The 26,487-nt window shown below is 40.5% G+C and overlaps 1 protein-coding gene across 1 annotated transcript in view; it reads right to left on the bottom strand.

The window, feature by feature from the left end:
• The window catches only part of LOC122811072 (diacylglycerol kinase zeta-like), a 3,109,428-nt gene that overhangs the window by 1,825,991 nt on the left and 1,256,950 nt on the right, over positions 1 to 26,487 (bottom strand). The window contains exon 6 of the mRNA XM_044082630.1: positions 10,502 to 10,558. Within this exon, the coding sequence (XP_043938565.1) occupies positions 10,502 to 10,558 (57 nt within the window). The remainder of the gene's footprint in view (positions 1 to 10,501; positions 10,559 to 26,487) is intronic.

A 26,487-nucleotide genomic window follows, 5' to 3' on the forward strand; every position in this document is an offset into this window, starting at 1 on the left:
TTCAGATTGCTATCAACCTATGTTCCCAAGTCTTGCTTGTAATATACCAAAGGACAACACTCTCCAGAGCAAATGCCGCACTGCAATTATAGAATAAGAATAAAATAGCAACACAGTTCAAAGCAGTGAGGACAACCATGCAAGTCCAAGCTCAAAATTAAGTGTCTCAAAGCACTAATTCCAAAAACGTTGTCTTTATTTCATGCACATTGGTAAGTGCTTTCACAGAATAGCTTCCTCAGACCATCAAAAAACAATATACCATCATTCAATTCATCCTTAAATACCCTAGTTGAAACAATTATGACATCATGCTGCATCAATTGGTAGTCCTGACTTAAGCAATAGAGCTTAAAAGGCACTTAGCCAAACATATGTATATATATATATATATATATGTATATATATATATATATATATATATATATATATATATATATATATATATTTATGTGTGTGTATAGATACCAAAAATATAACTTTTTATATATAGAGTAAGATATGCAATAATATGATTAGATATAAAACTAAAAAGCATTAGAATTCTAAGAAAGAAGTAAAAGCACTAAATACATGCTGCAAAAAAAGTAGCTAAGCTAAAAGGCTATTATCTAACATGCATTCTCTTAGACTTAAGAAAGGATCTAATAGAGGCTCTTTCATTCAGTCCCTTGCCTTTATCGGCCCTGTGGTGCATGATCCATTTGACCTCTCTCTCTCTCTCTTCAGTGATGTTCCTCATGTCTCCCCCACGTCGACTGGGTTTAATGACTTCCACTAACATAAATCTGAATGCATGAACCTGGCTTGAACAACTCACATGCTTAGTTAAGGCATTAGAGATCATACCAGTTCTTATATTATAGATGTGTTCTCTAATTCTATTTTTAAAAAGTCTGTCTTCCCCAATATAAAATGACTGACAGATTGTGCATACTGCAAGATAAATGACATTATGGGTATTGCAGTTTGCAGAACATTGAAAACTATACTCAGTACCTATATCAGGGTGTACAAATTTCCCAGTCGTGTCTATGTAACCACAAAAGTTACACTGTTCACATGGGAATGTTCCTAGCCCAGACGTTTTCTTACAGTCAGCATGTGGGTAACACAGCATCCTTTTCAAATTGAGCTTATTTTTGTATCTAAACTTTGGCCGTTCACCAATAATGCCTCCAATGACAGGATCTGTAACCAAGACCCCCCCCAATGTTTATTAAAGATCTCATATATCTTCTTATTATCTGTTGAATAAAACATCAGTATCCTGATCTCAGAGGTTTGTAAAGAACTAGAACCTCTCCCTCCTTCCCACACATTGGAGAAGTAGGGTCTAGCCCTGCCCAACCTAAGTGAACCCATATCGGACAACCCTACGTCTAGATCCTGTTGACTATAACCACGTTGTATGAATCTATTCTTCAGGCTAACTAACTCAGATGAATAGCCTGTATCAGTATTGTTTAGTCTTGACATACACATTCCTTCTCCTCTCACCACATTACGGAATACATGGTTAGGGTGCATGCTCTGCCTGTGTAGAAGTGTGTTTCCATAACACTGCTTTCTATGCACACCTGTGTTGATGGATCCATTGCCTAACCTCTCCACAAATACATCTAGGTATACCACCCTTGTGGGGGAGGAAACCATGGTAAATTTTAAATAATTAGTTAAACCATTCATATGCTCCACAAACCCATTCAAAGGGTCCATGTCACCTACCCAAATGAAAAAGACATCATCTACGAAACGTTAGTAGAAAGGGACGCATCTTTGAAAAATCTCCAGAGGAAATAACACTTCCTCCTCCCATAGAGCCAAAAACATGTTGGCGTATCTGTTAGCACAAGATGTGCCCTTAGCTACGCCATCACGTTGTGAATAAAGTACATCACCAAACAAAAATATATTGTTTTCCAAAATAGTCTCTAAGAAGAGACTCAGCAAATCAACCAACTTATCATATGAACTATGGTTGCTTAGATATCGTCTCACAGAATCTACCCCTTTCAAGTTAGGGCTCACAGTGAAAAGGGATTGCACATCTAAAGTGACGAGAATCAAATCCGAGTCTAAATCCATCCTACTAGTAAAATTATATAAATCCAGTAGGAATTGTTTAGTATCTCTAAGTATCATGGTATTCTGATCTATCACTGGATGAAGGAATCTTTCTACATAAATGGAGAAGGGTTCCGTACACCATTCCCTCTCTGAAACAATAGGTCTCATTGGGGGATTGTTCCCATTCTTATGAATTTTAGGGAGGCCTTGTTCTATAGGTATCAGAGGCTTATTAACTTCCAAATATTTGTCGAGTTCCTCAATGACCAATGCACTCTTAACCAAATCATCTAACATGGCCTTGATTCTACTCACTATGGTAGTAGCATCATCAATATTAATGATAGTATAAAACAGCATCATCAAGCATCTCTTTTATGGACATATAATAACTATCTTTGTCTATGATTACAATGGGCCCACCCTTACCAGCGGGTCTGATAACTACATCTGAATCAGATTGTAACCTTCTCAGAGCCTCACGCTCTTTGAAACTCAGGTTAGACTTCACTTCTGACATCTATCAGCATGCTGCATACTACCAAAATTTCTATGTAAATCATCTTCCACTAGTTTGTCAAAAGCTTCTACTAGCAGGTGGTAACTAGTTATATTGAGGCTTGATCTCCTAAAGCCTTCATTAACTATACTCATATCCCCACATTCTAGTCTTAGCATCAGATTCCTGGTAAACATTTTCAAATCAATCAAAACATCAGTCAAATTACTAGAACTAGTAGGTATAAAACTTAACCCTTTGTTAAGGACAGACCATTCAAAACTGTCCAAAACACGTCTAGAAATATTCCATATTAGGCAGTCCCAGCTTGATTCCACATTTTCTTGAGGGAGCACTTGGACTGTCTCTCGGCGGAAATTTTTCACTTCTGCCTCCCTCGACTGATCGAGCGTGTTCTCCTCATACCTCTCTCCACAGATATAGGTAGGGGGAACCGATAGAAACCCTCATTCTTGGTGCCACCTGTGGATACATTGGCTCCAATCCCTTGTGTACTCTTAGGACGTACGTCTGATGGATGCACCGAGTTATTGTGAGTCTGAGTATCATTAGCAGTCTATGTAGATACAATACGAGATGGCATAGACTCAGTCACATTTGTTTGTATAACATATCCCTTGTCTCAGGTCCCTGAACAGATGGTATAATCCTACCTCCAATGTCAGTAGGATTAACAATATCAGAGCCTGAGTTAATGGTGTTTCCAGGCCCTGTATTACCACCAATAGCCCGATTATCACGTCTATTGGTGGTATTAGCTCTAGGCCACGTAAAAACATGACCGAGCCAGAAGTGCTTGATGTCTCTATCCAGTTTACCCATTTTTTTGAGTTAGTGTTCTTCTTTCAAACACTGCAACACTATCCAACAAAACATCTAAGGCAGAGTCTACTGCTGCCTTAGTAAACTGTAAATACAATTCAGCCTGCTGTTCCCTTATAGACTTCTTGAGGCTCTCTTAGATTTGAAGAAGTCAATGAGAAGTGTCATGTATTTAGCGCTTACCTCAAGATTAGGTAGCTGCCACTTCGCTAGCAGTTCTGGATATAGCGCTCCATGTGTAGACATCTTCAAAACGCAAAGTCCTCTCAGCACTATTTTCTTGTGTAAACACCTCAAAATGCTGCCTTAGTGTCTGCAGGCATTTAAGTTTTAAAAAATCCACTTCCAGATTGTCCAACGCCTTCTTCATATTATCAGCTTTGTCTATGCTGACTGAAGAGGTAGATTCACTAGAACTCACTTCATACGCTAGGAGAGGGTTGGCAACGTTATTCATGCAGGCATTAAACCTATCCAAAAGGTTTCCACCATTATGTAGACCTCCATCAGGTCTATAATCCAATTCGATAGTCCAATCAGTCAAGGGAGGCAGAAGCGGAAAATTTCAGCTGAGAGACAGTCCAACTGCTCCCTCAAGAAAATGTGGAATCAAGCTGGGACTGCCTAATATGGAATATTTCTAGACATGTTTTGGACACTTTTGAATGGTCTGTCCTTAACAAAGGGTTAAGTTTTATACCTACTAGTTCTAGTAATTTGACTGATGTTTTGATTGATTTGAAAATGTTTACCAGGAATCTGATACTAAGACTAGAATGTGGGGATATGTGTATAGTTAATGAAGGCTTTAGGAGATCGAGCCTCTATATACCTAGTTACCACCTCCTAGTAGAAGCTTTTGACAAACTAGTGAAAGATGATTTACATAGAAATTTTGGTAGTATGTAGCATGCTGATAGATGTCAGAAGGTGAAGTCTAACCTGAGTTTCAAAGAGCGTGAGGCTCTGAGAAGGTTACAATCTGATTCAGATGTAGTTATCAGACCCGCTGATAAGGGTGGGCCTGTTGTAATCATGGACAAAGATAGTTATTATATGTCCATAAAAGAGATGCTTGATGATGCTCAGTTTTATGCTATCATTAATATTGATGATTCTATTACCATAGTGAGTAGAATCAAGGCCATGTTAGATAATTTGGTTAAAAGTGCATTGGTCACCGAGGAACTCTACAAATATCTGGAAGTTAATAAGCCTCTGATACCTATAATACAAAGCCTCCCTAAAATTCATAAGAATGGGAACAATCCCCCAATGAGACCTATTGTTTCAGGGAGAGGATGATATATACAGAACCCTTCTCCATTTATGTAGAAAGATTCCTTCGTCCAGTGATAGATTAGAATCCCATGATTCTTAGAGATACTAAACAATTTCTATTGGATTTATATAATTTTACTAGTAGGATGGATTTAGACTCAGATTTGATTCTAGTCACTTTAGATGTGCAATCCCTTTTCACTGTGAGCCCTAACTTGAAAGGGGTAGATTCCGTGAGATGATATCTAAGCAAACATAGTTCATATGATGAGAAGTTGGTTGATTTGCTGAGTCTCTTCTTAGAGACTATTTTGGAAAACAATATATTTTTGTTTGGTGATGTACGTTATTTACAATGTGATGGCGTAGCTAAGGGCACATCTTGTGCTAATAGCTATGCCAACATATTTTTGGCTCTATGGGAGGAGGAAGTGTTATTTCCTCTGGAATTTTTTCAAAGATGTATCCCTTTCTACCGACGTTTCGTAGATGACGTCTTTTTCATTTGGGTAGGTGTCATGGACCCTCTGAATGGGTTTGAGGAGCATATGAATGGTTTAACTAATTATTTAAAATTTACGATGGTTTCCTCCCCCACAAGGGTGGTATACCTAGATGTCTTTGTGGAGAGGTTAGGCAATGGCTCCATCAACACAGGTGTGCACAGAAAGAAGTGTTATAGAAACATACTTCTAACCAGGCAGAGCATGCACCCTAACCATGTATTCCGTAATGTGGTGAGAGGAGAAGGAATGTGTATGTCAAGACTAAACAACACTGATACAGGCTATTCATCTGAGTTAGTTAGCCTGAACAACAGATTCATACAACGTGGTTATAGTCAACAGGATCTAGACGTAGGGTTGTCCGATATGGATTCCCTTAGGTTGGGCAGGGTTAGACCCTACTTCTCCAATGTGTGTGAAGGAGAGAGAGGTACTCGTTCTTTACAAACCTCTGAGGTCAGGATACCGATGTTTTATTCAGCAGATATTAAGAAGATATATGAGATCTTTAATAAACATTGGGGGGGGGGTCTTGATTACAGATCCTGTCATTGGAGGCATTATACTGGTGAACAACCAAAGTTTAGATAAAAAAATGAGATCAATTTGAAAAGGATGCTGTGTTACCCACATGCTGACTGTAAGGAAACTTCTGGGCTAGGAACTTTCCCATGTGAACAGTGTAACTTTTGTAGTTACATAGACACGACTGGGAAATCTGTACACCCTGATACAGGTACTGAGTACAGTTTTCAATGTTCAGGAATACCCAGCATGTTGTTTATATTGCAATATGCACAATCTGTCAGTCATTTTATATTGGGAAGACAGATAGACTTTTTAAAAACAGAATTAGAGAACACATCTATAATGTAGGAACTGGTATGATCTCTAATGCCTTGGCTAAGCATATGAGTTTTACAAGCCAGGATCATGCATCCAGATTTATGGTAGTGGAAGTTATTAAACCCAATCGATGTGGGGGAGACACGAGGAACATCAATGAAGAGAGAGACGTCAAATGGATCACGTGCCTGGGGGCCGATAAAGGCAAGGGACTGAATGAAAGGGCCTCTATTAGACCCTTTCTTAAGTCTAAGAGAATGCATGTTAGATAATAGCCTTTTAGCTTAGCTACTTTTTTGTAGCATGTATTTAGTGTTTTTATTTCTTTTTTAGAATTGTAATGCTTTTTAGTTTTATATTTAATCCTATTATTGCATATTTTATTGTATATATAGAAAGTTATCTTTCTGGTATCTATACACACACACACACACACACACATATATATATATATATATATATATATATATATATATATATATATATATGGCAATATGTCTGGCTAAGTGCCTTTTACGCTCTATTGCTTTAAGTCAGGACTACCAATTGATGAAGCATGATGTCATAACTGTTTCAACTAGGGTATTTAAGGATGAATTGAATGATGGTATATTGTTTTTTGATGGTCTGAGGAAGCTATTCTGTGAAAGCGCTTACCAATGTGCACGCAATAAAGACAACGTTTTTGGAATTAGTGCTTTGAGACATTTAATTTTGAGCTTGGACTTGCATGGTTGTCCTCACTGCTTTGAACTGTGTTGCTATTTCCTTCTTGTAATATGTTGATATTGTTGGGGGACTCTTTGATTGCTCCTGCTTTGCAATCATCATCAAACTTGGTAAGCCAAAGGCCATCTACTTTGGCCTGGATTTCTGAGAAATAGAAGCCAAACAGTAAGGGGCCCAGCACAGACCCCTGTGGTACTCCACTGGTGATGGGTCTACTGATGGAGGTGGATTCACCTATTTTGACAGTGTGTGTTCTGTCAGTGAGCCAATTTTCCACCCATCTATCTGGGAAAGTTTCTCAATGATGTCAGAGTGGGAAATTGTGTTGAAAGCCTTAGCAAGGTCAAGATAGGCTGTGTGCACTGTCTTACCTTCTTTGACATTCTCAAAGAAGTACACCAGGTTTAATAAGCAAAAGCCAAACTGGTTTAGGTCCAGCATTTGGAGGTCACCCAAGTCCTTATTGATAAGGTCCATGATAATTCTTTTCTTGGCCTTGTAGATGAGGCTAATTAGACTTATGGGTCTGTAGTACCAGAGTCAGCTGATGCCCCCCCCCCACCTTTTGTGCAGGGGGATTCCTGTTGTTGTACTCAATTCTGCAGGAACATACCTAGTTCTCAAGCTATGATTAAACAGAATGCCAAGTGGGTCTGCTAGATCTTATTTTAGATAGTTTAGTAAACAACCTGGGATATTATCTGGTCCCACTGAGGCCATGTTTTTGGTCTTGGTAAGTGCAGAAATGAGTTGTCCTCTAGAGATACTAGGCAGACGGCTGGTGTCAGGTATGCTTTGGTATATTGTAGGTGGGAACAGGGGGGTGAAGTTTGAGTTGAATCTGTCAGCTAGCAGATTGGTGACAACTTCCTGTGTAGTATGAGTGATCCCATCTACAACCAGTTCAGCACATAGTTTGGCATTCCCTTTTAGACTTCGGATATAGTTAAAGAATGCTTTATGATTACCCTTGGCTAGGGTTGCAATTTTAGTTTCATAATTTGCTTTAGAAGACTTTACAAGATTTCTGATTTTCTTTATTAGACTTAGGAGGGAACTGTTCCTCTGTAGAGTGATATCCCTCTTGCTTTTGGACAACAGTTTCTTCCTCCTGTTATATTATCTGTTTATACATGAAGCCCACCACGGTGGTTTATTTTTACAGGAAGACCCGGTTTTGATCCAGTCAGGTACAGCAGAACTTATGCAGTCACTGAAGTGTTTGTACAGGGCATCTGCATACAATTCTGCATAGTGATCTTTAATGTCTGCAATTGCAGGTGGTATGAAGCTTTTTATACCATCGCTTAGTAGGCCATAGTTAGCTTTGGTAAAGTTTTTTTTATAATTTTTGTTCCTGTGAGGGTGTCAGTTCTAGTATTTACTTCAAACGAGACTGATTTGTAGTCTGATCTAAGCAAGGAGGGCATCACGCATGGGGAAGTACAGTGACCCATCCCCCATGTTGATGAGTACTATGTCCAGAACATTACAGCCCCTAGATGGGGGCAAACTATCTATTCCAGAGCATTTGTGTTAAAATCCATGAACCTCTGGGCGAGTGTGTTTTTGCTTGTGTATGTCCCCCAGTTTATGGAATGATAGTTTAAATCTCCCATGACAAAGGTATTGGGCTGTAAGGTGAGGGACTCTAGTAAATTGAGGTAGGCAGTGTGCTTACCTGGTTCACGATAGGGGTCTATAGCTAACAATGATGTGGTATGGTACTTTCCCAAAAGTTAATTGGACATAGAGTAGTTCAAGAGAGTCAGGCTGTTTGACCAGTCTTGAAGTGTATTTGGTTTTAATCAAGATGGACACACCTCCACCTTTGGTTCCCTTATGCTCATTTTGAGATCTGAACATGTGGAAAGCATTATAGCCTTGCATGGCCAGGTTGCTCTCAGCGGCCTTGAACCACATCTCAGTAGCCGCACAGATGTCAGCATCCTGTAAGGTGAGAAGTGCTTCCGGGGAATGCAGTTTCATGTTTAAACTGGTAGCATTAAACAGCACCACCCTGAGTTTGTCTCAATTAGAGTTTGTTACATTGGAAAATTTGATGTTTTGACACTGATTAAAATCTATGAAACGTCACAATGTTTATATTTGTCACCTATATTAAAGTGCTAGAATTTTACTGTTTTAATATTTCACTTGTTTTCTTTCACTTCAAAATAGTTAGAGAACATTTTCTTCTTTCGGCTTTTCCCAGTTAGGGGTCGCCACAACGGATCACCTGTTTCCATTTCTTCCTGTCCTCTGCAGCTTGCTCTGTCACACCAACCACCTGCATGTCCTCTCTAACAACAACCATGAACCTTATCTTAGGCCTTCCTCTTACCTGGCAGCTTCATCCTTAGCATCCTTTTCCCAAAATACTCAGCATGCCACCTCAGCACGTCCAAACCAACGCAATCTCACCTCTCTGGCTTTGTCTCCAAACTGTCCAACCTGGGCTGACCCTCTAATATACTTATTCCTAATCCTGTCTACCCTTGTGACACTCGGTGCAAATCTTAACATCTTTAACTCTGCCACATCCAGTTCTGACTCCTGCCTTTTTGTTAATCCCACTGTCTCCAACCCATATAACATAGCTGGTCTCACCACCCTTTTGCAGACCTTCCCTTTCACTCTTACTGGTACTAGTCTGTCACAAATCACTCCTGACACTCTTCTCCACCCACTCCACCCTGCCTGTACTCTTTTCTTCACCCCTCTTCCACACTCGCCATTACTCTGAACTGTTGATCCCAAGTATTTACACTCATCCACCTTCACCAACTCTACTCCCTGCATCCTCACCATTCCTCTATCCCCCCTTTCATTCACACACATATATTCCGTCTTAGTCCGGCTGACCTTCATTCCTCTCCTCTCTAGAGCATATCTCCACCTCTCCAGGGTCTCCTCAACCTGTTCCCTACTCTCACTACATATCACATCATCTGCAAACATCATAGTCCACGGGGACTCCTGTCTGATCTCATCCGTCAACCTGTCCATCACCAGTGCAAATAAGAAAGGGCTCAGAACTGATCATTGATGCAATCCCACCTCCACCTTAAACGCATTTGTTACTCCCATGGCAGATCTCAGCGCTGTCACACTACCCTTGTACATATTCTGCACCACTCTTACATTCTTCTCTGCCACTCCCAACTTCCTCATAAAATACCACAACTCCTCTCTAGGCACCCTGTCATATGCTTTCTCTAAGTCTACAAAGAGACAATGTAACTCCTTCTGACCTTCTCTGTACTTCTCCATCAACACTCTCAGAGCAAACATCGCATCATAATATACTATTTCAGTTTTTAATCTTCTGACAATCCAGAATTTTGCATTTAAGTTTATCATGCTCAGTCTTTCATTACATACAAATGTATTCATTATCTTCATTACAGCATCATTTGGTAATGTTGCATATAATTTATGAGATACTAAAAACTTGGTAACTTTAAACAGCCAAGTATTAGTCATTAAACATGTTTAAAGAAGAGAGGTAGTTACCAAAACAAAAGAGAGAGAGAGAGAAAGAAATTTACTGAGAACAACAGACTGTTCACAGGTAAAACAAAATCATAATAAAATAAAAGTATAGTAAATCCTGTCATTTATTCTGCAGATTAGTAATTATGCAAGGTTTGTTTCATTAACAAGAAAGAGTGGTCCATCTCCTAACAAAGCAAGTAACTAAATAAATAAAGCCTTGTTTCCTTACCTCGCGGGTATTGCGTGATCCAGCCTCTCTGAATGATGGTTTACATCTGAAACTCATCTGGAAATGACAAAAAGAAAAAGCGTCTTACTAGAAAAAAAGCTACACAGAAGCATGTTACAGTTCAGAAAATAACAACATACTTGTACAACACATTTGCATACTATTAAAGAATTCATTTATTAAGATGTTAAGAGAGATTTTATCTGAAACAGTATCATCAACCCTACTTCTGGTTTCAGTTTACTTCATGCAGCCCTGTTTTCATTCCCTCTGGTGAACACAATTAACAATATTTAGTTCCTAGCCAATAACCATAACAAGGGGTTCATGTAGTCTCAGGTAATGAATCCCATTAAATAAAATCAGAACATTTATAGATAAAGTAAAATAAACATTTTTTTAATTTCAGGCAGAACATGAAGCGCTTTTGTCCAGCAATTTACAACTTCACCAGAATAACGAAAAATCAGTCAGGTTTCATATATATAATTAGTCTGAGTAAGGGTCCATTTAAAACTCATTCAAAAACCATTTAAACAGTCAATAAATGAAAAATACAGAAATTAGGTGGTTGAATTAAACAATAAAATATTAACTCATCAATTTGCCAATAAGTCAAAGTTGAAAAATTCATTAAATACAAAATGAACTACACAAACTATGAACAAAATATATGAACCCTGAAAAGATAAAAATAAAAAAATATGTTTATAGTGTTAAACCTCAAATAAAATCAGAGCAATATTGAAGATTAAATATGTTTAACCTCAACTTTCATAGCGTGGCAGACCTCATAGACACATTTTCACTCAAACCTGGAAGGTTATTACATGTTTGGGTGTATTTCTGGTGGCTGTGGTTAGGCAAAACTCTCAGTGTTTACTTTTTAAGAACTTGACAAAAAAGCTTATCTTAATTGTGCAGCTCCTTATTTCCTGTTTTATTCTGCATATAACTGCGAGTGGTATAGTGAAAAGAGTACAGTTTAGTGAATTCATGCTAAATCTTGGCAGTCTATTGACATATTCCCCTTACTCCGCACTAAAGCAATCTCAAAATTAGTATGTATAACTATCACAGGTTGCCATACTGTACACCCCCCCCCCCCCATTGTGACAATAAGTTTTGGACTTCATTGTTTAAAATGACTTTATTGCTTGCATCACACTTATGTGTGTGTTTTTTTTTTTTTTTTTTTTTTTTTTTTTTTACAGCAGGTCAGAAAATCATTATACTTGTCTGGTATTCAGAGATAAAAAAACATGAAAAAATACTGCTTCTACTACTGTTCATAACTTGCACCATTCTGATGCTTTCTATAAAGCAAGTGGCAGTCATGCATAACATCATAGCTCTTAGCTAGCTTTCAGAAGTCTACACAAAATAAAATATGAAATGAACAGAAAACTATTTGCTAACGTTATAGCTTTGCATTGCACATATGCTTTCCTGCACAGCAGTAGCAAATGAGGTCATAAAATTCCCAAAAAGGCTACTTTTCTTCAAGGATAAAAAGCAAAGGTGAAACTAATGAATTACTTAATGAAAGCTGTTGAATGTACAACTACAATTTGACACGAAATTTGACTAAGGCCGCTGAAACTTCCTGGAGGCCAAATATGTTTTTCTTAGTAAAATTTGGGCTAGTATTAAATTATATCTTAGATACCTGAATGATATTTTTATGCTTTGGAATGTTATGCAACATTCTGACATTATTTTTTTTGATTATATGAATGATACAGTTGATTTTCTGAAATTTGAACATATTGCTAAAAAGGACACAATTAACTGCTTAGACGTGTATCATGAAGGATTATTCCAATCAAAGATAGTAGTCCAGCCTTTATTGGATTCTCCAGCAGTTACCTACATTTTCAATAGGAACCATCCCCTCTGGTAAAAGAGAAACTTACAAGGCAGATAAGAATTTCTAACTTGGTTTCTGGAAATTATACTTTTGGATTACAACGAAAGTTTTTAAAGTCATTATTTCTGGACAGAAGATATGCAAAAAGTCTAATTGGACACAATCAGGTCACTATTAAGCACAGAAGTTGATTCTAACTGAGTTTAACTGGGATGGAAACTATGCCTGCACTCAATAGTGAAACAGCTACTACTTTTACTTGCTCTGTGGTTATTCCATACTACAAACTGTCCATCAACATTAAGAGTTCTATGACTAAAAACTGTTAAGCAATATTTGGTGCCAGTGATTTGCTTAACAAATTAGGCAATGTTTCTTTCATTAACAGCATGGCAAAAACTTTAAAACCATCTTTGAGAGTAATACTGATAACATCTCCACAGGCACGGCTCCAAGAGACGGCTCCAAGAGATAAATAAAACAATCAAACTGTCTTCAGAAAGAAAAACTTAAAACCTACCCAAAAAATCTTACAGACACAACTATTACAAAGACAAAGAATACACTGACCAGTGCCAAAATCTAAATTCTAAATAAATTCTTTATAAAATCACTCCTGTTGACTCTTAGAAAACATTGCTAAATATGCAAATAATTACACACATAATTTACATCATACTAACAATTTTTGCCAGCATGTTTTGTATTAACAACGCTGAGGGAAAATATGGACTTAGTAATGTTTCATCCTACTAGCAATACTTTTTTAGCTTATTTTACTGTATGCCAATTTTATTATTGTACTAGTAACATTTTCTTCAGTTTCTGAGACGGTACTAATAAATCTGAATATACAATGTCTTTGTATAACCTCAAAATAACATGATCCCCATGTAGAAATGTATACCTACAGCCATGCAATAACTGGAATGTAGAAACATATGCCTACAACCACATACCACAATTAATGTCTCAACGAACTTTTAACATTTGCAAATCTATTCAGTAAAAAATGTGAATACATCACTTGGAAAAAAAAAACATCTTTCTCATACTAAGTAAAGTTTATTTAGAATACTTTATTGCGGCATGTAACAAATCTTCATGCACTGTAAACTGACTGCATAATGCTATGTCTAAAACAAATAGTCATGCCTTATAAAGTGAACTGCAAACTGGAATTTTCTTTCCTTGAACTGATACAAAATGCTGTCATTTATGTTTAAATTGTCAGTACTGGTCTATTTATTATTTATTTTATATTTGACTACCGTGTTGGTCTGACTGGGCAAACAGGTGCCCATTTTCAGCAGAAACCCAGGGAGAAAAGCTCCACATACATGAAATCATAAAAAAATACAAAAGTTCCACATATATGATAAAAATGCAAAAGTCAGAGATGAGTACAAATGAATAGAGCAAACAATAGTATATCATAGCATAGTGCGATGAGAAGTTACAGAACTGTAAAATATAGAATGTACAGTAGTAAAACAGAAAACAATGTATTTGATGAAGAAAGTGCAGTAATGTATACAGTTATATATACATTTAAAAATACAATTTTTTATGGTAGTTTTGTTTTTTTCCTACATGTTTGAGGCTATAGGCTATCTGTCTATAGGCTTGATTATGACTGAAAGGGTCACAGGAACAAACATGAAGCAAAATTAAATAAATCAGGCAACATGGCACCAGTCAATCTAGAGGACCAAGTTGACAATTTTCATTAGCACAGTAAGACATCCTTTGCTAACATAAAGCTGACATGGGGTTATCAGGCAGTTCTTTGCTTCACTTAAGCTGACAAGAGGTTATCAGGCAGTTCTTTGCTTCACTTAAGCTGACAAGGGGTTATCAGACAGTTCTTTGCTGAACTTTAGCTGACATCGAGTTATCATATACTGCTTGCTGAACTTAAACTGATATGGGTTTATGAGACAGTTATTTAATGTAGATGCCTTAAATACTGTTATTAATGTGATCAATCAGGTGTGTACCCATAAAGCTACCACTTCAATCTGTTGCTGGTATATAGCCTCAAATCACCGTCCAATGTTTTTTTTCCCTTGGTGCATGGATGAGATTAGTAGGGGGATCATAGAATATCTTATTCCAGAAGCCACAGACTACAAATGCAGAATCAGGGATAAAAGTTAGGACTAGGAGCAGATGACAAAAATAAAACTCTCAACAGCAGATACAGAGTAAGGCATAAGAGGTAACTACTGAACTGGAATGAAACTATGTTTGCCACCTTCTCTACCATTTCTCTTGCAAGTTGTGGATGTTCAGATCAATATATCCCAAACAGTAAGCAACAGTTTGCCTCAGATACTCTCAAGACACATTTTCTGCTTAAAACTTTAATTCTGTCTGGAATTTTCTTTAAAGAATCCATTAGAAATGTGCAACTCACTTGAAGATTTCTCTACAATAGATCTTCAACACACAGAACAAGTATTCTCCATCTTGGGTTATAACGTATGGGACTCCATACCTAACCATGTATGAGAAAACCTCTCCCTTCTCATTTTCAGGAAAGATCTAAAGGGCCACCTCAACAAACACGCAAAATTTAAGTGTCTCAACACAGACAATGTCACCTGAACCAAAGGTACTACGCACACCAACAAGTCATCATGGATTGAAAACAACACCATATGCTAAATCCATGCTATTGATACAACCTTGGACATGCATGTGGTTGAAACTCCTAAAACTAATTCAATGATTTCATACTAACAGTGCTGTACTAGACATTTTAATACCATATAATCTGCAATCCTTTCAGACTTTGATGTGCATATCTTTTTAAAGCTTTCAAAACTTTTCCCTCTTTTGACTCTTTAGTTTATCTAATTATGCCCAGTCTGAATCTGTAATTGGTTTATTAAAATTCTACCATGCTTAACAAATTTTTAAATACATTTTCACAGTCCCTTATTTGTTGTACTATCAGAAAAGAATAGTTGTGTAAGACCTTACCATAACCTTAGATGTCCTTCTTTTCTATGTTGCAGTATTCATAACAGTAGGGAGTTGCTACTTGCAGCACCACCGTCTGGCCAGTATACCAGAGTCTTAGTCCAGGAGGGTACGTGTGACGTCGGTTACCAGGGCCATAAACCGCATACCGTAGTGCCTGTGAGGTTTGACCAGGAGGGTCCTAATCTGAGACACTTAGACTTACATGTAGGCCAGTCCCAGGGCAGTAGGATGGCTGTGTAGGTAGAGTCCGGGGTGGGGGGGGGGGGGATGATGGCAATGTGTCCTCATGAGATACCTGGGATAGTAGTTGGAAAGAGACTGTGGGTAGGTGGGTGGGACTGAATACAGCAACATAGAAGAGAAGGACATCTAAGGTTATGGTAAGGTCTCTCACAACTATTCTATGTCCTATTCTGATGTTGCAGTATTCATAACAGCAGGGAGAGTACCAGAGCTCTAAGTATTAACCTGGGAGGAGGAATGGTTCCTGTGGTCGAGGAGACCCTGTAGGATAGTCCTGGCAAATCCTGCTCTAGCACAGGATGCTATGTCCAGCTTGTAGTGTTTGGTGAAGGTGTATCCTGAGGTCCAAATAGCTGCTTCTAAAATAGAAGAAGAGTCTATGCCTTTGAAAAAGGCAGTAGGGGAAGCAGCTGCTCTGGTACAATGAGGTTTAATATTGCCTTGTAAGGATTTCCTATGGTGGGAGTAGCACAAGGAAATGGACTTAAGAGATCCATGAGGCAATGGTTTGCTTACATACAGCATTCCCTAGGGCTCTGGGATGGAAGGAAATAAATAACTGATCTGACTTCCTGAAATCTTCAGTTCTGTCTAAGTAGTATTGAAGTTGTCTGTGTACATCCAGGGAATGTAGGGTCTTTTCTGAGGCATTTTGTGGATGCAGATAGAAAACAGGTAGGTTAATGGACTGATTCAATGACAGTTCATTAACTACCTTGGGCATGAATGAAGGGCTGTCTTGAGGACAGCTCTGTCCTTGTGGAAAACAAGGTAGGGGGATGTGGCCATCAGGGCTTGGGTCTCTGAAACCCTCCTGGCAGAGGTGAGGGCAACTAGCAGGACTGTTTTCAATGTGCAGTTTTGAGGAAGCAGAATGCGCTGGTTCAAAGTGGGGCAAGATTAGTATTTCTAATACAAAGTTTAGATCCCACAGTGGAGGGATGGGTTTTTCCATGGGGTTTTGATGTGGAGGACTCCCTTTACTAGTTTGACTTCCAGTCTGGATGCCAGAGGAGGTGAAATGGGCAGACAGGCAGAAATGGCAGACAAATGGACTTTTATTGAAGAATACGTTCTGTTTGGAACAGCTTACACAAGTAGGATAGGACCCTTGGAATGGGGATAGTGAGGGGTCCTGGTTGTTTCTATGACACTAATTGGAGAATCTGAGCCACTTAGCTACATAGTTTCTCCGAGTGCTAGGTTTTCTGGCCTCCTGCAGAACACTGAGTACATCCTCTGAATAAAGGTGTCTGTAAGGGATCAGAATTCTATCACCCCATCAGGTCAGTTTTAGGTTGTTTACCTGTGGGTGCAGCAGGGGACCCCTTGTTCTGTGTCAGTAGGTCTAGACGGTGGGGTAACCTGTGGTGACTGCCCTTGGATAGAGAAAATGGGAGGGGAAACCAATGCTGTCTTGGCCAAAAGGGATTCACCAGTAGGATTTTTGGTCTGTCCTTCTGAATTTTTAGGAGGACTTTCTGGATTAGAGTGAAGGGAGGAAGGTGTACAGGAACACCCCCTCCCCCATGAAAAGCTTGTGGATGTGGGTTCCTTGTGCAGAAGTTGGGTATCTGCCTGTTGACTTGGGAGGAAAACAGGTCTGCTTGTGGAATACCCCACCTGTGTGTCAAGTCTAGGAAAAGTGTTTGCCATAACATTCTGTTCTGAGGGAATATACATGGCTAATAAGTGGACCCTGAGGGAATCATCTAGATTCCACATCTGGATGGCAAGGCTGCATAGTGGGTAGGACCTAGTCCCCCCTTATTTGTTTAAGAACCACAGGGAGTCATACCGTCTGTGATTACTTTTAGGGTTCCTGGCAGGATAGAGGGCTTGAAAGTTCGAAGAGCTAACAGCAGGGCTCTCATTTCCTTGATATTGATGTGGTTTTTACCCTTAGAGTACACCATTTTCCTAGTACAGTAAGGTATTGTTGATTTGTTTGCAACACTGCACCCCAGCCCAGATCCAAAGCATCTGTGGACAGCTGTTGTAGCGGTGCTGGGATCTGAAGTTAGGTCCCCAGGTCTGTCTGCATTGCAGATATCCACCACAGGATCTCCTTTTTTAGGCATAGGAGTAGTGGAAATGGGGAATTCAAGGGCTGGGAATGTTGGGTCCATAGTTTTTTTTTTTAACACCCACTGAATGTTGCGCAGGTGGAGTCTTGCCAAAGGCAGCATGGGTATAAGAGATGCCATGTGGCCTAACAATCTCAGGAATTCCCAAGCTGTCAGGACGGCTTGGGTAAGGATATGATTGAAAAACAGACCGTTCCTGAATCCATTGGTCTGGGATGAAGGCCTTCATGTAGTCTGTGCGGAGTCTGCATCCCAGGAAAATCATGTCCTGTGAGGGGGGTCAGGTGAGATTTTTCTATGTTTATCGTGAATCCCAGAAGAGAGAGGGCATTTGACACCTGCTGTAGATGAAGGTGTAGGAGATGGTGGTCTTGATGCAAGATGAGTAGGTCGTTTAGGTATAGATACATCTGTATACCTTGGGTCCTGCAATGGGCAATGAAAGGGGCTAGACACTTAGTAAACACCCTTGAGGCAGTGGATAGACCAAAAGGCAATGCAGAGAACTGAAAATGACAGCAGCCTACTGAAAATCTGAGGAACTTCCTGTAATCCGGGTGAATGGGGATGTGCAGGTTGGCATCCTTGAGATCTAGAGCTACCATGAATGCCTGGGAGTGGATAAGAGGCAAGAGTAGAGGTAAGGTGATCATTTGGAAACTGGGTACATGGAGGAAGAGGTTGAGAAAGGATAGATCCAGGATAGGTCTCCAAGGACCCTCTTTCCGTGATACCGGGAACATTCTGGAATAAAAACCTGTGTTCCTTTGAGGGGTGGGCAATGGTTCTATGGTGTCTTGATTTAGAAGATGATGAATGATGGGGGGGAGGGGCAGGTGGATTTGGCTTTTTGGTGGTTGAGGAATCCCTTGAAAAGGTGGGAGCATACACAAGTCATGTAATATCCTCTTTGGATGATGGAGAGGACCCACTGTTCTGATGTTAATTTCCACCAGAAGGGGAGGGAGAGGGTGGGTCAAAGGGATAAGGGTGTTGCTGGATGCAGAAGGGGTGAGTCACAGTGGAGGAGGCCTGGATTGTTCAGGCTGGCTTCGAAAGGGTGTGGTAGAGGATCTGGAAGGAAATGTGGCAGAAGAAGTTTTTCTTAGCTGTCTACGTCCCTTTGATTGTGTTGCTGAATGGAAGGCTTGCCTATTAACAAAGGAGGGTTTCTGAGAATAATTTCTATGATATCTAGGAATAGGGGACATCAGAAGGTGTTTGAGGTTTTGTAACTCTTTATGCTTCTCATGAAGGGATTTTAGAAGCTCAGCAGAGGCTTGTCCGAAAAGGGCCTTAATGTCTAAGGGTGCATCCAGAAGTTTAGTTTGAACATCCATGGGGAGGGGCTGTAGCCATGCCCAGAAGTAACTTCGATGCACTGATCCAGAAGCAGCAGCTTTGAATGTAGCTTCCATAGCATCATAGCTGTACTTAAGAGTGACTGGTCACTTCGGATGCTGTGGATAAACGTGAATTTAGTTGTCGTCTGATAGGGGAATCCTGAACCTCCCACAAAAGAGAGGAGGCTTTTGAAATGGTGTCAAGTACATACCTTGCCATGTGGGTTTGGTTTTTCAGGGCCCTAATGGCCAGAGTGGAGGAGATATATACCTTTTTACCTGTCCTATCCATAAATTTACAGCAGTAGTAGGTAGATGTCTGGATGTCTTATCTGCAGAAACAGCTATAACAGTTGGGTCTACAGGAGAGTTCTTGTAAAGGAACTGTGCATCTTGGGGGATCCTGTAAAAATGATCAGGTCACTTAGCTGCTGGGGGTTGGGAGACAGGAGACTGTGACGCAGCTAGGAAGGCATCCTGAAAAGCAGGCAGTAAGGGAGGCACAGCCAAGGGAGATGGCTGTTCCATCTGCAAAATGTCAAAGTACCTTTTCTTGGATTCTGAAACCTCAGAGGCCTACCACTTAAAATATTCTCTCATGAGGGAAATAGTATCCCCAAAGCTGAATTCTTCTCCTAGGGATTCAGGAGAAATACAGCCCTCCTCTTCTGGAGTAATGAATTCCTTGGGGGATTCAATTTGTGTTTCATAGGAGAAGGACTCCTCAGAAGATGAGCAGTGTTCCTCAGACACATGGATTGGTTTAAGTGTCAGAGTAGGGGAAAGCTGCTGTGATTGCAATGCCTGAAAGGCCTTAAACAGACTTTGAGAGAAAGATTCCCAGCCAGACATCTGTGTTGGTTCACAGTGCTTGGATTTCTGTTTCCTTTTCAAAGGGGTTGTAGTAGCAGTCAGAAGAGAAGCGGACGTAGGCCTTGCATGAGTAGGGGCCTCCGTGAACGCGAGCTGTGGTTCCCCTCTGCCATCAGACTCTGATGGCTGAATTACCTCAGTGGACGTACCTTCGGTATCCCACACCCCGGCTCCCATTAAGATTCCCGGGCCTGCCTTGGAAACCGTCGTCTGAATGGACCCCGGGTCTTCAATCGCCTCGAGAACCTGATCAGATGCCTGAGGCGCAGCCTGGGATTTGGGCCTAGCTTTTTTCACCTTCTTCCTAGGCGGCTTGTTGGAATGGGCTACTCCTCCCTCTATGCCTAAAGCCAAGCATTTAAGTTGTTGGTTTCAAGATAAAGATTCAAAGCCGCTAAACGCCTATGTAGGATCTTGGGGGATGAATGACTTACAGATTGAACAGGATGTATGGTCATGGGCCTCGCCTAGACAAAAAACACACTTATCTTGTGTGAACTTGTGAGGAATTTGTCTCCCAGAAGCACACTTCCCTTTCCTAGCTAACATGTAAGTCTAACTGTAAGCAAAATAAGTAAGAAAACCCCAATGGGCACTTACCTGTAATGGTCCAAAACAGTCATCAGGTCTTTAACGAACTGAAATGCGGCCGTCTTAAGAAATGTGATGCAGAAGCACGATGCACAAGTGGAACTGGCAAACGGGTGTCTAATGATCATTGCAGCAGAAAAATTCTGATGAGGATATGTGCAGACGTCACTTTTATACCTAACGTTGGTTTATGGCCCTGGTAACCAACGTCACACGTACCCTTCTGGACTAAGACTTTGGTATACTGGCCGGATGGTGGTGTTGCAAGCAGAAACTCCCTACTGATACAAATACTGCAACATCAGAATAGAAGTACATCCTTAGTTTTCTTACTCTTGTGATCTTCAGACTTATTTCATTAGCAAAATAAAATGAAGAAACACAGAATTAAAAATGGAATGTGCACAGAGTCATAATGAAATACTACGTTCTTTGTGATCAAAGTTTCAACAAGACAGCAATGTTTCAAGTCTTCTTAAGTAAGATATTAAATTATCAACACCTGCAGTGGAAGTAACATCAAACATTTCAGAAGTGTCTTTCAACATTTAAATAACTAGATCATTCACAGCTTCTTTCTTGCATACTAACAGAAAAGAAAGCCAGGACAACAGTCCCTAACAACATTAAGAAAACAATGATAAAGTACGAAAGTGAAAAAATGTACTTTGAGATGGCCTGTTACATTAATTAGAAAACACAAGAAAATGTATGAAACAATAAAAGAAGAATGCACTCATTTGGCACTAATAATAATAAATACAAAAATAAATAAATAAAATATAGTAGAAGGTGGAAGATCAGATCAGTGGGAGGATGGTGAAACAGGCACAGCAGAAAATTTTGCTTTGAAAGATGTGGTTTTAATGTACTTTATGTTTGTGAAGTTTTTGATATTGTATATCATGACAATAATTGCAGAAGAAACTAAATAAACTAAATTAAATTAAACATAGACTCATTAGAAGAGCTTCATCAAGGAACATGAAAAGCCAGATGAATAAGAAAAAAGCTACAAACTTACCATAGCAAGAGATCTGCAAGAAGCACTGCCATCTTTTATAACCAACAGAGTTGTATGCTCCAAGCAGAAGAACTACTCAACACCTAAAACATTTTTTGTTGTTTGAATACTTTCCTAAATTTCTTTGTGCATTCATCCATTTTGACAACAAGCTTTTCTGGAAAACTACAAACAAATTCCCTATAGAAGATTGATAGAGTAAAGCTAATAGGCTAGGAAGCAAGAAAAACTGGTACTAAAAGCACAAGGATAGAGTATCTTCCCTAGAACAAATGATGAAAGTCTGGGAACCTGCTAGTGAAGATGGATTATACTTCCTATAGATGAAGGTAAGAATGACTTTCTTATTTTAAAAGATGTGGTCTATCTTCAATAAACAAAAACAACAACAGAATACCTAGCAAACTCTTCTGGGTGGTCCGTTTGCAAAAACATCTCTTTGAATGGAAGTCTGAAAGGATGACCTTGCTCTGGAATGTCCAGCTTGTAATGTTTGGGAGAAGGGTTTAGCATGGACAAGGTCATAAGCACTACTTACTCTTATACTCTCTACGATTACCCTGTCCTCTATCGGTCCGTCTTAAATTCAGTTTCCCTATATTACTCTAGCATGTCTAAAGGTCAGTCAATGGTTTCCTCTCCAGTCCAGCTGGTGAATCTGGGAATTTTGAGGCAATGTTACAACTGTCTCATGTACACGGACAACCCTCTCCTCCTCCAAACAGGTTCAAATATATGTGAGAGATGCAACTATTTAGCCAAACTGGAGGCTGAGCTCTCTCATCTCAAAACTGGTGTAACCAGTCAGGAGGAGAAGGTAACCTCACACAACACAATTCCAGTATCACATAGTCCCACCACATCAGCGAACCAAACACATAAATACACAAAAACATACTCGGAGGCTCTAAATAAAAATCTACCTAAGCAACAGAGACCTCCAAAGCAGACATCCAAACAAACGCTACCTCAAAACAAAACACGCACAACACATAACCCACAAAGTCAGTGTGCCAAGCAGCCACAGCCCTTAAGGCTGAATAACACACCTGATACTCTTGTAATAGGTGACTCTATTGTCAGACACACTGGCGTCCCGCTCACCAGGCTGAATAAAGAGAAGGTCACGGTGAGCTGCCTGTCGGGTGCTAGGATCCGCCACATAACGCAAGCATTCAGGTCACTCCAAAGCAAATACAAATATGACTCAGTCATTGTACATGCTGGTGTGAATGACCTGAGACGTACCTCCCTGGACTACATGAAAAGAGACATAGAGGAGCTCTCTGATCATGTAGCCCAGGCTGGTATGACCCTGACCTTGAGCAGCATCTTACCCTCACCTAGAATGATGCCACAGTACAAAGACAAAATGGTCGATTTTAACAATTGGCTAAAATTTTGGTGTCATTCAAAGGGGATCCAGTGTCTGTCAGCCTGGGATGACATGCTCGAAAAGCCACGTTGCTTCGCTAGGGACGGCTTGCACCTGCCACCACTGGGCTTTCGGATATTGGCAAAGGCTCTTGCCACCCCCATAGTGCCTTTTTTAGGCAAGGTGCAAAAGTCAAACCCACCCCCATAGACAGCACAAGGAACAAGAAACTAAGGGTAATGCTGCTAAACGTCAGAAGTCTTAACCTCAAGATGCACGCACTCGAAGCTCTCCTCAGTATGGAGAACATCAATATCTGTGCAGTGGCAGAAACCTGGTTCAAGACTCCAGAGAGCACCCCAGCACTACCAGGCTATACCTCATATCATGCTTTTTGGCCCCAAAACCCGGACTGAACCACAAAAGGAGGGGGAGTTTCCATATTTATCAAGGATATCCACACCTCCAGGTTAGTGGCATTGCACGAAGTATCGGAGACCATCCATGTGCAACTAACAGTGGGCAAGAATGCTTTTCAGTTTATAGCATCCTACAGACCACCCTTTCAAAGTCAGGAATCCCACTTGGCTTTCCTGAAAACATTGGAGAACATGAAGATCTCTCCGAACACCATTATATTGGGCGACTTCAACTACCCAAACATTGACTGGGAGCACTACTCAAGCCCCAGCACCTTAGCCCAAAGGTTCCTGGAAATTATAAACTCAAATGCTATGGAACAACTAGTCACCACTCCCACAAGAGAGGACAACATACTAGACCTGATCATTACCAACATGGGGACTCTATGCTCCACACCAGAAGTATATCCCTCATTGGTAAGATCAGACCATAAATTAATTTCACTGGATGTCAACATCCCGACCCCACCCCCAGCCCAGAAAACCGCAGTGAAAAACTTCTCAAAAGCGAACTTCTCACTTCTCAAAACCGAAGTGGAATCCTTCAAGGCCTCAGGGCCAGTGGAAACTACGGGCCAAACTGCAGAATCCTATATAAACGCATTCTACGGACATCTCCAGGAATGCATGGATCATGCTATCCCAAACAAAACCAAGACCCAATCATCCAAAGGCAGGCGTCCAGTCTGGTGGACCCCTGCCATAAATAAACAACAGAAGGAGGAAGCTACTACATGATAGAGCAAAATCCCTAATAGGGAAGGCATCTCTGATCAGTACTAGCAAAAAATTACGATCCCTCATAAAATCCTCCAAGGCCAGCTTTGAGAGAAAAACTGCACAGGACACCAAAGACAATCATAAGGCTTTTTTCAGTTATGTTAGAAACCTGGGATGCAACTCCCAGACTTGTTCTGAGTTGATTCTAAACGACAAAAAATGCACTGAACCCACAGACATCGCCAATATCCTGGCAGACAGGTTCAGTGCAAAATCCCCCCCCGACCCAAAAGAGCAAGTATCTATCCTGGCAGAGGGCTGCCTCCCAAACATCTCTGATGCTCAGGTGAAGGCTGCCCTCTCCAAAGCAAAAAACACTGCTTCCATGGGACCAGATGGCGTCCCAGGTTGCGTCCTACATGAACTCCAAGAGGAACTAATCCCTCAAATAAAACAGCTATACAATCTCGGCCTCACTACAGGATATGTGCCCACAGAATGGCGTACAGCAACAGTGGTCCCACTCCACAAAGGTGGAGCCTATACGGACCCTGGAAACTATTGCCCCATAAGTCTGACTAGCTTAGTCTGCAAGGCTATGGAGAGGATCATCATGGAGCTCATAAACAAAGACATTGGGGACCTACAGACACTAGATCCTACCCAGTTCGGCTTTGTCAAGGGCAGATCCTGCCTTTTGAAAGTGGTTGACTTCTTCGAAACAGTCACCAAAGCCATAGATGAAGGGAAGGTAGTCCACACAGCCTATCTGGACCTTGCAAAGGCATTTGACACAATCCCCCACTCGGGCATCATAGATAAGCTATCCAGCTTAAATATAAACCCCTATGTCACAAGATGGGTCGCAAACTGGCTCAAAGACAGAACCCACAGAGTGAGAGTTGCTGGAGCCATGTCAGACTCGAATCTGGTCACAAGTGGCGTCCCACAGGGTTCTGTCCCGGGACCACTCTTGTTCGGTATATACTTTTCCGAGGTACAGGCAAACGTGGGAGGACTATGGCTCACCAAGTTCGCAGACGACTGCAAACTGGGCGCCATAATCAACTCTCCAGCTGACACAAACATCCTTCAAAAAGGTCTCACAGAGACAAATAACTGGTGCCAGCGCCATGGTTTAAAGCTAAATGCCAAAAAATGTATAGTCATACCCTTTGGCAAAAACAATGTGCCCACAAATTACCACATAGGCGGAAACCCATTAAGTACATAGAAAGTTATTAGGGACCTGGGGACCCAAGTTGATAGCAATCTCTCCTTTGAAAACCACATTGCCAAAGTGGTTAGAAAGACCTTCTACATAGCCCACATCATCATGAAGGGTTTCACATCTAGATCAAGAGAGGTAATCATGCCTCTTTATTCATCCCTCATCAGGCCCATCATAGAATACAATGCCCCTTTTGGGATGTACCTTACCCGACACCTGCAGCAATTAGAAAGACCCCAAAAGTATCTCACCAAGAGGATCAAGGGTCTCAAACAGATGCCATATGCTGCTCGGTTAAAAAAACTCCAGCTCTACTCAGTTGCATTCCGCCTACTTCAAGGAGATCTATGCCTGACATACAAAGCTATGTCAAATCCAGAATTAATGGACATGCTCCACCTCAGTAAATCTAAATCCCTTAGAGCCACACGCTCGAGGGACCTGAACCTCAGCACAGAAATAAATAGAACTTGCTGGAGGGACAGGTTCATAACCCAGAGGCTCCCTTTGCTCTGGAATAGAATTCCAGTTCATGTGAGGCAGAGCACCTCACTAAATCTCTTCAAGAAGAATCTCGATAGGTGGATGGGGGATCGTAGGTTTGTCCCAGGGATTACTCCCGTGTCACTATTAGACAGAGGCACAGTAAACTAAACCTTAAAAAGGGCACAGTATACTCAAATCAAGGGGTGGCGTAAGCCATACAGAATCGGGCTAGGCTTATAATTGCCCCAGGGCAGATAGCCTAGTATGAAACTATGAACCTATGAACCTCAATATTGTACAACATCATGTCGCTCACAAAGGTCAAAGAAGTGATCATATCAGTGGTGGAATGACCAGTTATAGTCACAAGCAACAGTTTGTTTTTGAGAATGCCATATGTATGCAGTAAGCTAACCACCTGAAGAATGTAGCATCTCATTCTTTGACTATTTAATCTTGTGGGACTTGGTAAGTCTTTCCGAAGGGCTGCATTCTCACAAGTTAAAAATGAGTTGTCTGTGAAATGCCCACACAGGGAAGATAAAGAAGAAACTTGTGTTTGTTTGCATATGACAGGAAGAATATAGGAAAGTTAATCAAATTATTAGGTCAGTCTCAGGGTCCACTTTTGGCTTACAGAAATGGTTAGTTCTCATGACCATCCTCTCTTTAGGGAAGACTATGTAAGACACCTGACAGGAGTAACAACTCTAAAATTCTTACTGAAATA

The sequence above is a fragment of the Protopterus annectens genome, chromosome 9.part0 (genome assembly GCF_019279795.1).
Source record: "Protopterus annectens isolate FY-2018-M chromosome 9.part0, PAN1.0, whole genome shotgun sequence".
Taxonomy (NCBI): Eukaryota; Metazoa; Chordata; order Ceratodontiformes; family Protopteridae; genus Protopterus; species Protopterus annectens.